Source organism: Triturus cristatus, chromosome 3_1 (genome assembly GCF_964204655.1).
Source record: "Triturus cristatus chromosome 3_1, aTriCri1.1, whole genome shotgun sequence".
NCBI lineage: Eukaryota > Metazoa > Chordata > Amphibia > Caudata > Salamandridae > Triturus > Triturus cristatus.
The window spans coordinates 1,172,575,460-1,172,591,372 of NC_140583.1; the positions used below are offsets into that span (position 1 = coordinate 1,172,575,460).

At 41.1% G+C, this 15,913-nt stretch overlaps 2 protein-coding genes across 4 annotated transcripts in view; one reads left to right on the plus strand and one right to left on the minus strand.

The window, feature by feature from the left end:
* The window catches only part of ROBO3 (roundabout guidance receptor 3), a 1,168,980-nt gene that overhangs the window by 828,628 nt on the left and 324,439 nt on the right, over positions 1–15,913 (minus strand). Inside the window, exon 3 of the mRNA XM_085646102.1 lies at positions 14,245–14,402. Coding sequence (XP_085502228.1) covers positions 14,245–14,402 — 158 coding nt within the window. The remainder of the gene's footprint in view (positions 1–14,244; positions 14,403–15,913) is intronic.
* LOC146861725 (uncharacterized) overlaps positions 1–15,913 on the plus strand; it is a 422,385-nt gene that overhangs the window by 260,983 nt on the left and 145,489 nt on the right. The gene's annotated exons all lie outside the window — the stretch shown is intronic.

Genomic DNA, 15,913 nt, shown 5'->3' on the forward strand with positions numbered 1-15,913 from the left:
GTGCACATCTTTGTCTCCCTTCTGAGCCCAAGTCGACAACTCATGTCCTTGGAGTTGTGCTAACGCCGCCGTACGCGTGCACAACTGCAGTCCTTTGTGCGCGTGCACATGTCCTGTCCCCCTTCCGAGGCAAGTCGACAACAATAGATCTCGCTAGCGACAGCGCTTCACGCTGCGTCGCTAGGTGAGACCTAAAAATTAACAAATAAGGTTCTCATAAACCTAACTACACTACTACTACCTCTCCCCTACCTTAAAACTACTTTAAAAGTTTATTAAATCAAACTTACCTTAAGGGAAAAAACTCAGCTCCCAACCGCCTTCCAAAATGACCTAAAAACGTAATAGATAGATAGAAAAGTGAGGAAGCTAGAAAAAAATGGCAGCGTAATAAAAATTTAAAAAGACTTTCTTCTCATAGAAAAGAATGGAGAAATAATATTAAAATGCAAATAAATAAATGTATATTTTTATATGTTGTAATTTTTTATAAATATTCCAAAAATATTTTTTTCAATGGTAAAATATATATTAAATATGATATTATCAAAACTCAAAAATAAAATATCTAATATATATATTACAATGTATGTTTATTTCATGTACTGTAAATTTACCAAAAATATTACAATGCATCATTTAAAAAAATATGTAAAAAATATATTTGTGAATTATTTGATATATTAAATATTATTTGAATAAAAATAATATTCAATATACTAATAAAATATACAATATGTAAAATACATATTATATAATTGTTTTAAAAATAAAATTATATAAAATGTATTACAAAATTATTTAAAATAATAAATACAAATAATAAACCGTAAAAGTCAAATTGTTTAAAATAAAAGAACAATAAATATTTTTATTTTACTATTACATGACTACATTTAAAAAATATGTACACATTTTCAATTATATTTAAAAAAATATTTACATGAAAAGTATTGTTAATTTTCCAATTCTGCATCAGAAATGTATGTTAAAATTATTAATTTTCCAATTCTACATGAAAAATGTATGTTAAAAAATATTGTTAATTTTCCAACTCTACATGAATAATGCATATCAAAAATATTGTTATGTTCCAAATCTTCATGAAAAATGTATGTTTGAAAATATTGTTAATTTTCCAATTTTACATGAAAAATGTTTATTAAAAAAATATTCTTAATTTTCTAATTATACATAAAAAATGTATGTTAAAAATATATTATCCTTAGTAATAGATTTTGAACAACATCAAAAAACCTGAAGAATGGTTTTCATATTGCAAAAAAATGCATAACTAAACCAAATTAGAACAAATAAACTGTAAAATAAAAAAAAGTTTAACAAAAATGTTTACAATAATAACTAACATACATCCCCTTTCTTATTTATATATACATACAAAATATAAAAAGTAAAATAAATACTAAACAATAAAAATGAACTATTCCTAACTCCAAAACCAACTAAACTCAGGGAAAGTGCTGGATAATAAACATAATTAAATTACTATTCCAACTCCAAACCAAATAAACTCTGGGAAAGTGCTGGATAATAAAACATAATGAATTACTATTCCAACTCCAAAACTAAAAAAACTCAGGGAAAGTGCTGGATAATAAAACATAATAAATTACTATTCCAACTCCAAACCAAATAAACTCTGGGAAAGTGCTGGATAATAAAACATCATGAATTACTATTCCAACTCCAAAACTAAAAAAACTCAGGGAAAGGGCTGGATAATAAACATAATTAAATTACTATTCCAACTCCAAACCAAATAAACTCTGGGAAAGTGCTGGATAATAAAACATAATGAATTACTATTCCAACTCCAAAACTAAAAAAACTCAGGGAAAGTGCTGGATAATAAAACATAATAAATTACTATTCCAACTCCAAAACTAACAAAACTCAGGGAAAGTTCTGGATAAAAACCAAATTAGGGGGTACATTATGATGGTGGGTGGACATCAGTCCGCCCGCCACCATACCGACCGTCAGATGTGCGGCAGTCCCACTGGCCCAATTAGGATGAGCTACTTTACTCTAAATCAAGTTAAAGGAGGTCTTGGCACTCCTCTGGGGTTGCTAGCCAAAGCCAAAGGCCAAGGCAATCCCCGCCAGCCTTTCCATGGCGTCATCGCCGCCATGGAAAGGCCTTTAACCAACCCACATCATAATATGGCTGGCGGTGCCTGCTAGGCACCGCCACCATATTAATGGCCCAGATCTAACGATAGTCGACCGGCGGAAAAGCGGCGGACGGACTTTGCGTCCGCCGGGATACCCACCGCAATCATAATATTGCGGGGGATATTTCACTATAGGATGGTGAAGCGATCGCCACCGCGATCGTTACGCCATCCTAATGAGCACCTAGATTACTATTCCAACTCCAAAACAAAATAAACTAAGGATAAGTGCTGGATAAAAAACACATAATAAATTACTATTCCAACTCTAAAACCAACTAAACACAGGGAAAGTGCTGGCTAATAAACCAAATTAGGGGCCGATTACGATGGTGGAGGGACTCGTGGTGGTGACCGGGACTGTCTGTAATACATGCGGCGGTTCCGCACACCACATTAGGATGTGACCGCCACCATGGCAGTCGCATCTTGCATCTTTAACATTGCGGTGAGTGCTGCTGACAGCAGCACCCGCCGCCATGTTGAAAATGCATGTTGTTAATTACAGTGCACAATGTGGCAGGCCCCACACGGGGCCTGCCACTTAGTGCACTGAAATGAAGGGTAGGATACCATGGGTACCCCCTAGTGCACATACACCCCCCCATTGGGGGCCTGCAACGAGCCCCCGAACAGGATCTCCAATAGCCTTTTCATGATGGTCGCCGTCATAGAAAGGTTGGCTCACAGCCTGCATCATAATATGGTGGACAGTGCCTGCTTGGCACTGCCACCATTTTATGCATGCAGACCGCTCCACCAGGTAATCGGTCACAGTCTGGATCCCCCGCCATCGTAATGTGCCTTGGGAAAATCGCAGTCTGATGGTGGAAGGACCGCCACCGCAAGGCTGGCGGTGGCGGTCCTGCCGCCATCATAATGACCCCCTAAATTACTATTCCAACTCCAAAACAAAATAAACTCAGGGAAAGTGCTGGATAATAAAACATAATAAAATACTATTACAACTCCAAAACTAATAAAACTCAGGGAAAGTACTAGCTAATAAAACATGATAAATTACTATTCCAACTCCAAAACAAAATAAACTCAGGGAAAGTGCTGGATAATAAAACATAATACATTACTATTCCAATTCCAAAACAACCAAAATATTTTTTATAACAAAATTTGAAATTAATAAATTAATAATATTTTTCTACAATTTAAAAAAAAGAAAAATTACAAAAATTATAGAAAAATATACTCAAGCATAAGTATAACCTAAAACGTTTAATTAAAAATTGTAATTTTACTTTTTTTTTAAAATGCTTAACAAATTTTCAAATTGTACTTTAAACATTATCCCCTATAAAAACAACACACTACTAAATTCTTTCAAAACAATTCTAAAAAATATTTAAATATTTACAAACAATATTTTCAAATTACTCCCCACCCTAATGCACTATAAATACAACATCCCACTACTAAAAGTTTACAAATTTTCTAAAATATTTAAATTTGAATCCCAAATGTTTACATTACTACTGCCGGACCGGCGGCGAACATCAGCCAGCGATCGCAACCCTGAAAACCGCCAGTCCCATTAGCATGGCGTTGAGAACCGCGACGGTGAGACTCTCCGCCCGCCACTTTTCCGCCGGAACCAGTCCACACGCATGCCTAGCGTGCGGAACTGGACCGCTACAATGATGCCGGTGCAGGGCCAGGCTCCGCCGGCGCGTTTATGATGCCGGCGGTAGCCAGCCTTTCCGCGGCGGGGAACCACCATGGAAATGCATGCGAAGAATGTCTCCAGGGGCCCATTGCAGGCACCCAATGTGTTGGGGGGTGTGTGGGTGCACTGGGGGGTACCCATGTGCACTGGGGGATACCCATGGTACCCCCCTACATATCCCTGTACCAGGTGGCAGGCACTGTGCAGTGTCTGTCACGCAGTGCAGTGACATGCCTGATATGCTCCTTTTCACACCGCGGCGGTGCTGCTGTCAGCAGCAACCGCCGCAATGTTAATCGCCAGAATCTGACCGCCGCAGTCGCATTCTGACTGCGGAGTATCCTAATTGGACCAGCGGTTATGCCGCGGTCCTTGCGGGCAGCCTTTTCCGCTACCATGGCAGTCGGGGAGAATTTCCAACCGCTATCCTAATAGGCCCCTAAAAATTTCAATTATTATTTAAAAATGTGTACAAATATTTTTACATTTTTATCTTTTAAGCTACTCCCCACACATATCCCCTACCTAACGTCCCGCTCCTAAAACTTTACATTTAAAAAAAAATAATCTAAAAAATATTAAAATATCTACAAACAATATTTTCAAATTACTCCCCACCCTAATCCACTATAAATACAACATCCCACTACTAAAACTTTACAAATTTTCAAAAATATGTAAATTTTAATCCCATTTTTTTAAATGAATCCACATATTTATTCCCAATAAATCCAACATCATACAACTAAGGGACCTATTATGATGGCGGGCGGACTTTGTCGATGGCACGGGACTGACCGCCCATGTCGCGGCAATTAGGATGCGCCCACCACACTGGCGGGCGCATCCCGCATTTTTAACATTGCGGCGGGCGGTGCTGTAAGCAGCACCCGCCGGAATGTTAAAAATGCATGTTGTCCATTTGCATGCACAACATGACAGGCACCGCGCTGTGCCTGCCACCTTGTGCATACAAATGCAGGGGGGTACCATAGGTACCCCCCCATGTGCACCCCCTAATACCCTGGGGGCTCACTACGGGCCTCCAACAGCAAAGACTGCAAGCCTTTCCATGGCATTGCCGCCAAGAAAAGTCTGATCTCCGCCCACATCATAATATGGATGCCAGTGACACCGCCACCATATTAATCATGTTTTCCACCCGGTCGATGAGACGACTGGCGGAAAAGCGACGGACAGTCTTTCCGTCCGCTGCGGACTCCCCAGCCATCCTAATATGGCGGGGGGTCTTTCTGGTGTAGATGGCGGGTGGGTCGCCCCCGCCGGGCCGGCGGTGCCTACCGCCGCCCCAGTAGGGGCGAACCGCCCGCCATCCTAATAGGTCCTTAAGTATTTCAATTTTTTTTTTTTAATTAAAATGATTTACATTTTTATTTTTTAAATTACTCCCCAACCTTACTCCCTATAAATCCAACATCCTGCTCCTAAAACGTAATTAATAAAAAAGAAAACAAACATTTTAACATATTTTTTATTTATAAAACATATATTAACTAATACTAAATAATAATAAAATACCAACATTAAACAAACAAAAATCGATAAAATTTACAACAGTATTTTTGACATCGATATTTACAAAATCGATATTTCTGCATTACATAAAAATTGATATTTTTAACAACGAAAAAACTTACCTCGATATTTTGCACCATCGATATTCTTGACTCGATATAAATGCAATTCCATATATCCATGTCGATATTCTGTCCCTGCACTGGTGACCAATACTATAAGAGCTTCCGGTCACAGTGAAACAGCGTTGACTCTGTTTTGTTCCATGCTTCCTAAGGCAGACACACCTATCCAACAAGCTGACTCCCATAATTTCTATTTTCCTTTCTATTCCGATTCTGAGAATCTCCCTCTCCTACCAGCACTGGGTAGAACCTTTCTCCTTCAACAGTATCCACTCTCCATCTGTGCATCCCATTGTGCTTAATGACTTACCCTCAAAACTTTCCTCATCTTCCCTTGGTGTATTTCCCTGTTATTTGCATGGGCTGGCCGTATCCATGTGTCTAATGCCTCAAACTGTGTTGGTCTAGGTAAAGGGTGCATCGCAAACATCACTCCTCTTAACTGATGCAACATGTCCAATCGAAATGAACAAAAACATGGAAATGACACTTCCCCTTCTTTTTGAGTGATTTTTTGCCAATGTTGAAGACAAATTATAGTATGGAGTCCTACTTTTATCGCCATATAGTGTGCTGGAGTACCCTTGGGTGGCACTTCTCCACCCACTTGTGTAAGGACTCCCTGATCACCCCTGAAAAAATCCCACAACACCCTAAAACATTGCATGATTCAATTATAGGTTATCCAATTTGTACGATGAACAATATTTTTCCCAACCCCAACTTACTGATGACTACCAAACAATCTCAGCGCGGCGATACACCAACCAACATATTGCAGCGCAGCACACTCTGATTTCACCTTCACTCCTCACAGCGGCTCACCCTCCTTCACAATTTCTCAGTACACATTTAATCACACAATAGTCTTAAACTCACTAATTGTCTGCCATCTAAAAGGATTGATAGAATTCACACACAGCAACCCTCGACCTGCACTGGTTGCTCGAATCAGCGTAGTTCACCTCTGTACACAAGGTTTACTAAACAATTCCCATACGTACCATTCATACAAAGTTCCCTATCTTAGGTAGAACTGTTGATGACGTCTCACGACAACTCCTCAATTCTGCGGTCAGACAATCACAATAACTTGGTGTCTTCTACACCATTTAATATATCCTGGGATCTTAGGCCACTTGGGAACCTGAAACTCAAATCTCAATCCATGGACCACGTCCAGCCCGAAACCACATTCACTCGACTCTCACACCAACTCCGCCAGACATCACACAATCAATTCATTCCCGAAATCTAACATATGATACATCCCTATTAATATACCTCCATTTGCTGCACCATCAATCTCTGGCTCCTCTCCATTCTTGATTATTGGGCTCTATTTTGGTGCTCTGGGGTTCTAGGGTCTCCTCTTTTCTAGGTTAATTCTGGATTCTCCCCTCTCTTCATGTGCAAACCATCCTCTGCTACCAACTGAAAGGGTCGGGTCCATAAGTTCTAGATCTGTTCTAGAGCTTCAAACCGATGGTTCTTTTTAGCAGCATGTAAGTGAAGAGGGGAGAATATCGTTATTAATGTCCATCAATTCAACAAGAATTTCTCTGGACACATAATAACTACAAACAACTATGTGAGGTTTGTTGATTTATTACAAAGCCAAAAATAACTGAACATAGAGAAACCTCAAGATGAGAGTGTAAAAATACATTGGAATCAACATAAAGCCAAATCTACAAATAAAATTGAGATACTCGCTTCACGTGGACTTCCTGGACTTCCATTCCTCCTTCGGCCCAGCAGCTCACGTACTACAGCTCCCGGCGGCACCCGCGCTCAGGGGGCGCACATAAAAGCTAAAGCACCGACCCGCGGCCCGGTGTACTCGCTTCACCTGGACTTCCATTCCTCCTTCAGCCCAGCAGCTCACGGACTACAGCTCCCGGCGGCACCCGCGCGTGGGCGGCACGAATAAAAGCTAAGCACCGACCCACGGCGCGGGACACGCGCAGGCGAAGCCCAGGCAAAGGTCGGGCCCGGCCACGCCCGGCGGAGCCCGGAAGAGGCTGGGCCCCATCTCTGACCCCTACGACCCAAGGTAAAAAGAAACGTTAATATTGTGGGCTGGCTGTGGGCAGGCAAGGAGATGAACTGTTGATTGTTAATAGTTTACGAGCTTGGCTTAGCCCCAAAATTAAGTCAAAACTTACAGCAGAGAGAAGGGGATAAACCCCACAGCCGAGCCTTATTGTAGAAGTGGAGTTGGAGGCCAAAATGAGCTTAAGGGGAACAGCAACCACTCAAGTGGTGGGAAGGATAGCAGGAACTCTGGACTCCTTTTTAATGAGAGCCACGAACGTCCTCAAAAACGAGATAGCGCTGCCTTTCAGCAGAGTTTTTTTGACAGAAAAGATCTTCACTGGGGCCACTAACAAGTAAAACCTGCCCAGGCGCCCCTGAGGTCAGCGTAACTGAAAGCGAGGGAGTGCTAACAGGGCCATGGAGGGCGAGGTCGTCCAAGCCCCGGAAATTCCCCCGGAAATAGCTCCCGTTGAGAACTTACAAAGGTCCTCTACAAGGGTGGCAGCCAGGAGAAAATCACAAGAAAATAGGCTGGACATGGGAACAAAAAGAAAGCGGGGAGGGGGTCCACAAAGAACTAATGCGGCAAATGTGTCAAGGCTAAATAAGAACAAGGGTTCGGGATTGGGTAGGGGGGAGGGCGAGGAGGAGATGCCGCAGGGGGCAGGCCGGGAAGACACAAAATGTCAAAAATCAGCAAACCAGGGCTTGAACCATGGTTTGGATGAAGTGTCATGGCTAAGAATAGAGACCGTAGTTTTGTCTCTGTTAAAACCAATAATGGAGACGCTAAAGCAGATGGACCGCAAAATATGCGGCCTGGAGTTACAACTAAAGGATCTCCATCTCACAAAGGAGACCCTCTTGAAAGGGACTCAGAGGCGGGATTCCTCTATAGAGGCACCGACTATAGCACTGACGGCAGAGATCATACAGAGTCTAACTATGACTAATTTAAATCCTATTAGCACTAGGGACACAAACGTCAACACCCCTACAGCACCCAACAGTAAGACCATGCTGGCCGCTAAGGATCAAAGGAGGGGGTGCGCAATTAATTTAGATGGGATGGGAGGTCCTATAGCTAGAGAAATGGGTAGTGACAATAGAGTAACGAGTGTAAACAGGCTGGCTATGGAACAGATAATGCCAAGAGAAGGAGAGGATGTCCCAAGGATGGAAATATGCATGAATAATGCGCACATAGGGTCAGGGTCCTCAACTTTACATCTCCCACCCGCTTCGGCACCCTTGGTTTTGGTATTAGCAAATGTGCCCTTGATAAGTGGGGCTCAAGTTGAAACCACTCCACAGTTAATGTACAAAGCCCTCCACTGGCTAAATCAAAACCTGGCGAAAAATGGGGTTATGGAGGGGGTAGAAGCCAACCAATTAATTATGGCTAGAAGGGTAACATGTGTGGGCCCCTCCACAAAAGAAATGGGGGGGACTGCGTGGTCTTGAACTTCAACAGCAAGCGGGTGGTGGGCTTTGTTCTAGCACACTTGGGCCATTTAACCACTAGAAATGCTAACATCATTCCTCTATCCCTGGGTTATTTCTATAGGCCACCCAGACTAGTGGGAACACACCAACATAGGCATTATATCCTTAATAGAGGGTTAAATTCCATTCGGAGAAACAGCGGAAATACAGAATGGTGCCATCAGAACCGTTTCGCACTCCTATCGGATTTAGAGGATTGCGATTGACTTCAGATAAATCCGGTACGCATTGCAAGAGAACAGGTAGCGCAGGGACTTATGGGTGAGAACAGAAGTAATAGTATTGTTTATCCATCTCCATTGAGCTCGAGGGAGCGGAAAGAAAGCCTAAAAATTGCCACCTGGAACGTTGCGGGAATATCGGCAAAAATGAGTAATAACGATTGGATAAAGGTGTGGGAAGACCATCAGATAGCATGTTTTCAGGAACCTGGGCTACGGTCCCAATATTTGTAAATGGTTATTGATCATTTCAAACTCAAGCAGTCCCATTTTCCTCAGGGAGGCCAAAGGGGTGCATTTAATCTAAAATGACCTGCCGTGCAATGTAAGCATGTGCGGAGAGCAAAACCAGAACTTCCACATTCTAAAACTAGAGATACCGCAGGAAGGTATATGGCTCTTAATACATTTTTATAATAACAGATTTGGGCCAACAATGCACTTGATTGTAGAAGAGGTGGAAAAAGAGATCAAAGTAATAAGGCATACCACTAAAAGGGCCATTACTAATGTGATATGGGTAGGAGATTTCAACATACACCCCTGTAAGAACAATATACTTCCGACATGTGGCATGGAGGACGAAGGGGCAAATTCAATTTCTCGTTTTACCCATAACGAATATGGAAATGGACTGAATAATATCCTAATAGAATTAAACATGGAAATGGACTGCGAAATTGCACAGGGGTCTGATAGTCTAGCGAAAACATTTAGGCGAAATGGAGTGGAAACAACCCTTGATTATATCCTGTTAACCCCCGCACTCACCAGAAGGGTCTGTAAGCTTAGCCACGTATTTAATATTTTTAGTGACTAAGAAATGAAGAAAATGTTACCAATGAGACATTACAGTATAAATGTTGGCATCCCAAGAGTAGCAAGAAGAAATGGGATACATTTAAAATGGGGAAAGACAGATAAAACTCGGTTTATCCCGGATTTGGTATAAAAATCACAGGATAAAGTCACAGTGTGTTTGAATCTGGAAGCTGCACCAGTTGATGTGGTTCATGCTTTCTGTGGAATCCTAGGAGATATTAAATCAGGGTTAACAATTGGCGGAAATCCTACCGGGACAGAAGTAAAGACAGGAAGGTTTGACTCATCCTGTACAAAGGCAAGGGCAGCTCTCCTCAACGAGCTAAGAGTTAAACCCAGAAACCCTGCGCTAATAAAGATTCTCGGTGCCTCATATAAAGTGGCCAGGAAAAATAGGGAAAAGGAGATCAGGGAAGAACTATGGGACGATTTAGATAAAGCCGCCCAATCCGGGAATAGCGGAGAGTTTTGGAGACTGATAAATGCCACTTATTTTAAAACTCCAATAGACCTGTCGCTAGATACAAACGTTGGAGAAGACGCGTGGGTCTCACATTTCGAGAAAAAAAATTGGCGACCCAGACGCCTACGTTACCAATTATCCACCTCCAATAGATACTGAAACCCAAACCCTCACCTTTTCTTATAGCGAGGCAAGGAGAGGGCTGGAAGCATGTAGTTTGGCCAAAGCAGCTGGGCCTGACTGCGTGCCCATAGATATATTCCGGGAAAATGTAGATCTATGGTCACCACTTTTGACGAACGCCATGAATAGTATTACCCGGGTCGGCCCCCCTTTATCTTGGGCTTCGGGGGTGATAGTCCCTATCTATAAAAAAGGAGACAGGTCTGACCCGAATAATTACAGACCAATCTCCCTGCTGGACACAACATCTAAGCTAATGGGTCGACTCCTATTGTCAAGGCTAGAAGCCTGGGCAGGGGAACATAACATTTTAATTCAAGCCCAATATGGATTCCAGCAGGGGAGAGGAACGGTGGATCAAGCTTTAAATCTAGCCAAGACAATAGATAAATACACACATATAAAGGAAGGTAAACTATACATGGCGTTCATGGACCTCTGCGCAGCTTTTGACTGCGTGGTCCATGATAACCTATTGAGCATAATGCAGTCGATGGGGGTGGACAGAGCTATATTAAATTTTTTAAGGCAGCTATACGCCAATGCAACGGCGTCAGTTCGCTTTACAAAAAACGGAGATTGCACTCGCCCTTTTAAAATCAACAGGGGAGTGTGACAGGGTTGGGTACTGGCTCCGTTCCTTTTCTCCCTGTACACCAATGGCGTAGAAAACCCCTCTTAGCGGCAACTGATGATGTACCTAGTTTTGGGAACCAAAGATTGCCACTGTTGCCGAATGCAGACGACTCCGTTTTAATAGCCAGAATGGGACTGGGTCTACAAAGATTAATAACGGGCTCACTGCGAATGAAAGTGAACCACGGCAAAATCCTTCGTAATTGTGGCAGGGGCCCAAAAAAGAGATAAAATGCAGTGCTTTCATGTGGAAGGGAACAAAATGAAAGTGGTAGACTCTTTTTCCTACTTGGGGATCTTCTTCGATAAAGATCTTTCATGGAGGAAACTCGTGCAAGGTAGACAAAAAGGTCATGGAGAGGGGTCTTACAGTCCTAAAATCTTTTGCCAAAAAACTGGGGGCAAAACCATTACCTACGATCAAAAATATATACTGGGCATGGGTAAAAGCAGCGGTAACTTATGGAGCAGGAGTGTGGGAGGTGGCGGATCCAACTATACTGCAGGTTACGGAGAATATATTTTTTTAATCTGTGGTAGGTCTCCCCCCCCCCCCCTATGAATTGTATATTACATATGGAGTTGGACCTCCCCCATATTGTGGAACAGATAAAATTGGCACCATTACTTTTATGGCACTCTATATGGAGGAGGGAATCTGTACCGCTTACTCAACTAATAACAAAGAGCTGTTTAGATATGGATTATTGGAAGAATTCCAGGTGGTTAAGATATGTGGAGCAGACCCTAAGTGAGATTGGCCTCCCAGAAATTTTTAAGGATCCGACAACATGCAAGGTTATCACGAAGCAGAAACTAACGAATAGGTTTTGCAAGATGGCCGAGTATAAGAGGAATGAATTGGCTAAAGGTAAACAGACTTTTAAGTTATATTGTGAAAACACCCCAGTCACTGAGGGTCGGTTCTCCTACTTAGCCGCATCTAATATGCCACAACATCGATACATTCTGTTAAGGTTTAAAACAAACCTCATCCCCTGTATGTTGGGCTATCCTGATAAAACATACAGTATTAATGAGTTAAGCACTTGCCCATGTGACAATGCATCAGAACAATCCGAGATGCGTTTAATTCTTTTTTGTACTTTATATAAAAAAGAAGGGGAAACTTATCTAAAACCACTGTTAAAGAAAGCCAGATTCACACAGTGTTGGGTGGCTTTATATGTTTTAAAGTCTTTACCAGACCCGTTTGTTTGTTTTTCAAAGGCTTATTTTTTATGGGCATGCTGGTGGAAGAGAAAGGGGATGGACGTCAGATTAGTATCTTGAGTTTTATAATATTAATTGATGTATATATTGTGAGGTTTTCTCTTTTTTAACTGGGGGTGATTAATGAGAGAATTCTAATGATTTTAGATTGTGATTTTAATGCATTGGGGACTAAAAGTGCATTTTAACGAATTCGGGAATTAAATTATATTATAATAATGGGAAGCTAAGATATATTATGTATTTATTCTTTTATGATCAATTTTTAATTTTGATCGAATAAAGACTGCATTGACATTGAGTCGGTGAAACATGCCCAAAAAAATCAACTCAAGAAATAGGATGCAGAAGATCAGAAAACATGAGTCCAAATTTCCCTGCTTTGAGGATTGATGAATGCAAAGCATCAATCTCTCCCTACACTAGCGCTAACATGCCATCCCTACTTAAGCATACTCAGGGAAAGAAACAGAAGTTATCAGCATGTGGAGTCTTCTTAAGAAGTCTCTCCACCATGGATGGGTCAAATAGCATGAAGCTATTGAGATAGAGCTCATTCTGAGATGCTCTCTCTCTCTGAATGCAGACAAGAAGTGGGCTGCTTTCCCTATTTGCAACTTCCCAATATTACAGGAATCTTCCCAAGATTCCTTGCAGGTCACACCATCTGCTCCGACCACGGTCTCATTGGTAGTTTTCCATGAGACAGCGATGTTCCTGAACTGTAACATGTTGACTTTGATTCCCAGGCCTTCTTTGGTGTGAAAATACAACCGTTTTCCTTATTGGGTTTAGCTCGCAATGTATCTCCTTTTCTCCTTGCCTGACTAATAAAACAAAGGCATTATTCTAGCTAACAAGGGAGATTCCACCACCTGCAACACAAACGTGAGAAAGAACCAAATCTGCAGCAAACAGGAAATTCAAACTGTTAATTCTAACGCGAGAGCTCCCAGGGAAATGCATTTCAGGCCTACAGGATTTAGCTAAAATAGGCAAAATGGCGCATGAGATTGACGAAAATGCATAAGAAATAAGGCACGATTTGGTTAATATTCCTACCTACATGTAAAAGGACACAGTTAATAAACACATTTGATAATGAATGGTTGTCAGTTGCACAACACAAATTCCTCACGTTAGTGTCTGCTGCTAGTTACATTTACTTTCTACGTTTACTCTTCACGTTTACTATTCAATGGCCTAAATACATCAAATTTTACGCTATTAGATTTCAAGATCCTACCACTTTATGTTAACAAGACAAAGGATTATATGTAGGTGCACTCTATATGTGTTATTATAAACAGGGCCTAACTCTCTAGAAAAGTGCAGTCTAACATGAGTTTGTTGGGTAGGAAACAATGGCCTTGAATTTCAAGTTGTGGTGAACTAGGTGTAAAACCTGAGACTGGGTATGAGCTGCACTATTAGGTTCTTGGCAGACTTAATGGACAGGGTGGTCTGCGTCCTCCTAAAATCTGAATCATTTTTAAAAGAAAGACACTCAATTATAAGTTGAAAAACAAAATATCAAAAGTGCTCAGCCAAATCTTGCTAAGCATTAAATGTTAATAAAATCACAATCTCTACTTGAACATACTGTGAGTCCTTCGTCCTTGTCAGAGATTCTGATATTATTCTTTTTCCAAGAAATGGTGGGTTCTGGATGTCCTCGTGGAGGGATACACTCCATAACTGCTGGCTCTCCTGCTACCACCACCACATCACTAGGAGTCTGACGAAAATCATCTCGCAGAACTGTAAGAAATGGCCACATATCAATCACTGTGTGCTAGATTGTCGAGGAAAAACAAGGTATTCAAGGGAGAAAATGCTGTACATATGGTTTAACCCAGAAAGCTACCACAGCAGAAATAAACATGCTTTTGTTCAGATGTCATTTTTTAGGTCTCGTCTGACCCAGCGCATGCGCTGGTCTGGTGAGACTTTTTGTGAGGGCTCAAAAAAAGCGCTACCATGGCCAGCCTAGAGCTACAGTGCATGTGTGCGGGCGCGCGCGCTGCGCTTGATCGCGAAAGCGATCACTTTCACTTGTTCTCCGTGAGCCAATGCTTTTTTTTTCTGTTTATTACTTCTATGTAGTAATGGTAGCACCCGTACTTTAGCTTAAACATCTTAGTCTAAAGTCGGGTGCTGAGATTGCTTCAAAAGTAAAGAAATAGACAATTCTTTACTTTTGAAGCAATCTCGGCACCCGACTTTAGCTTAAGATGTTTAAGCTAAAGCACGGGTGCCGCCATTACTACAGAGCAGTAATAAACAGAAACAAGCATTGGCATAGCCAATAGGTCTCGCTTTTGGGACCTTATAAGTATTTAGATATGCAACTGTTGCATGGCTAAACACATATAACGTTCCAAAAGCGAGACCTATTGGCTATGCCAATGCTTGTTTCTTGTGGGTTAAAAACTACTTTTTTGAGTATAATAAAGTATAAAGGCAGCCACTAGAAATGGAATGCAAATTTGGTGTAACGGTGGAGAGGGGTTCTTGCTAGGCTGATGGAGACTCTTGAAGGTTGGAAAGACACATGGTAGGCTTAACTGCACTGGGCAAACTCCAAAAGCGGCATGCATTTGATGCAAGATTTAAAGATTTTATTTCAAGATTTTATTTTTTGGGTGATCGGTCTTTTAAGAACAAAAACCATTACACCAAATGACATTTTTAAATAGTACTACTACATAAAAACACATAAGATCATTGGCAGAATCTTACAGCGGAAGCAGTGGGGGGGTCTTGTAAAATCCCACACCAACCTTTACAATACCTAAACAAGCGTAAATACTATAATGAAAGGGCCCATAAGTCATTATCTTTTCTTCTGGGAATAGCAATATCAAAGGTCCTCCAAAAGATCTTTGGTAGAGCTAAAATGGACTAAGTAGACAACTATTCCTTCATGAGGACCTGTAATGAAGAAACAGCTATACCATGAGATTTACCACAAATACATCAATAATATGACAAATGTTATCTTAAAAATAAGACATGACTCAGGAAATAACAACAGACACAATTCTTTCTAAGTACCATTTTGCTATTATTTCAGAAAATATGAATGGTCATACACAAATACAAATCATAAGAAAAACACCTTGTTCATAATATCACAGGCAAACATCACAGTTATCATAACCAGAGTAATTTAGAGATCATCATACTCAGGTGAGAAATAAGGGGGCAGGTGAGAAAAACAAGGAACATCAGGATAATCACAGTTCAGTTATCTCTGGGTAAATTAGAGA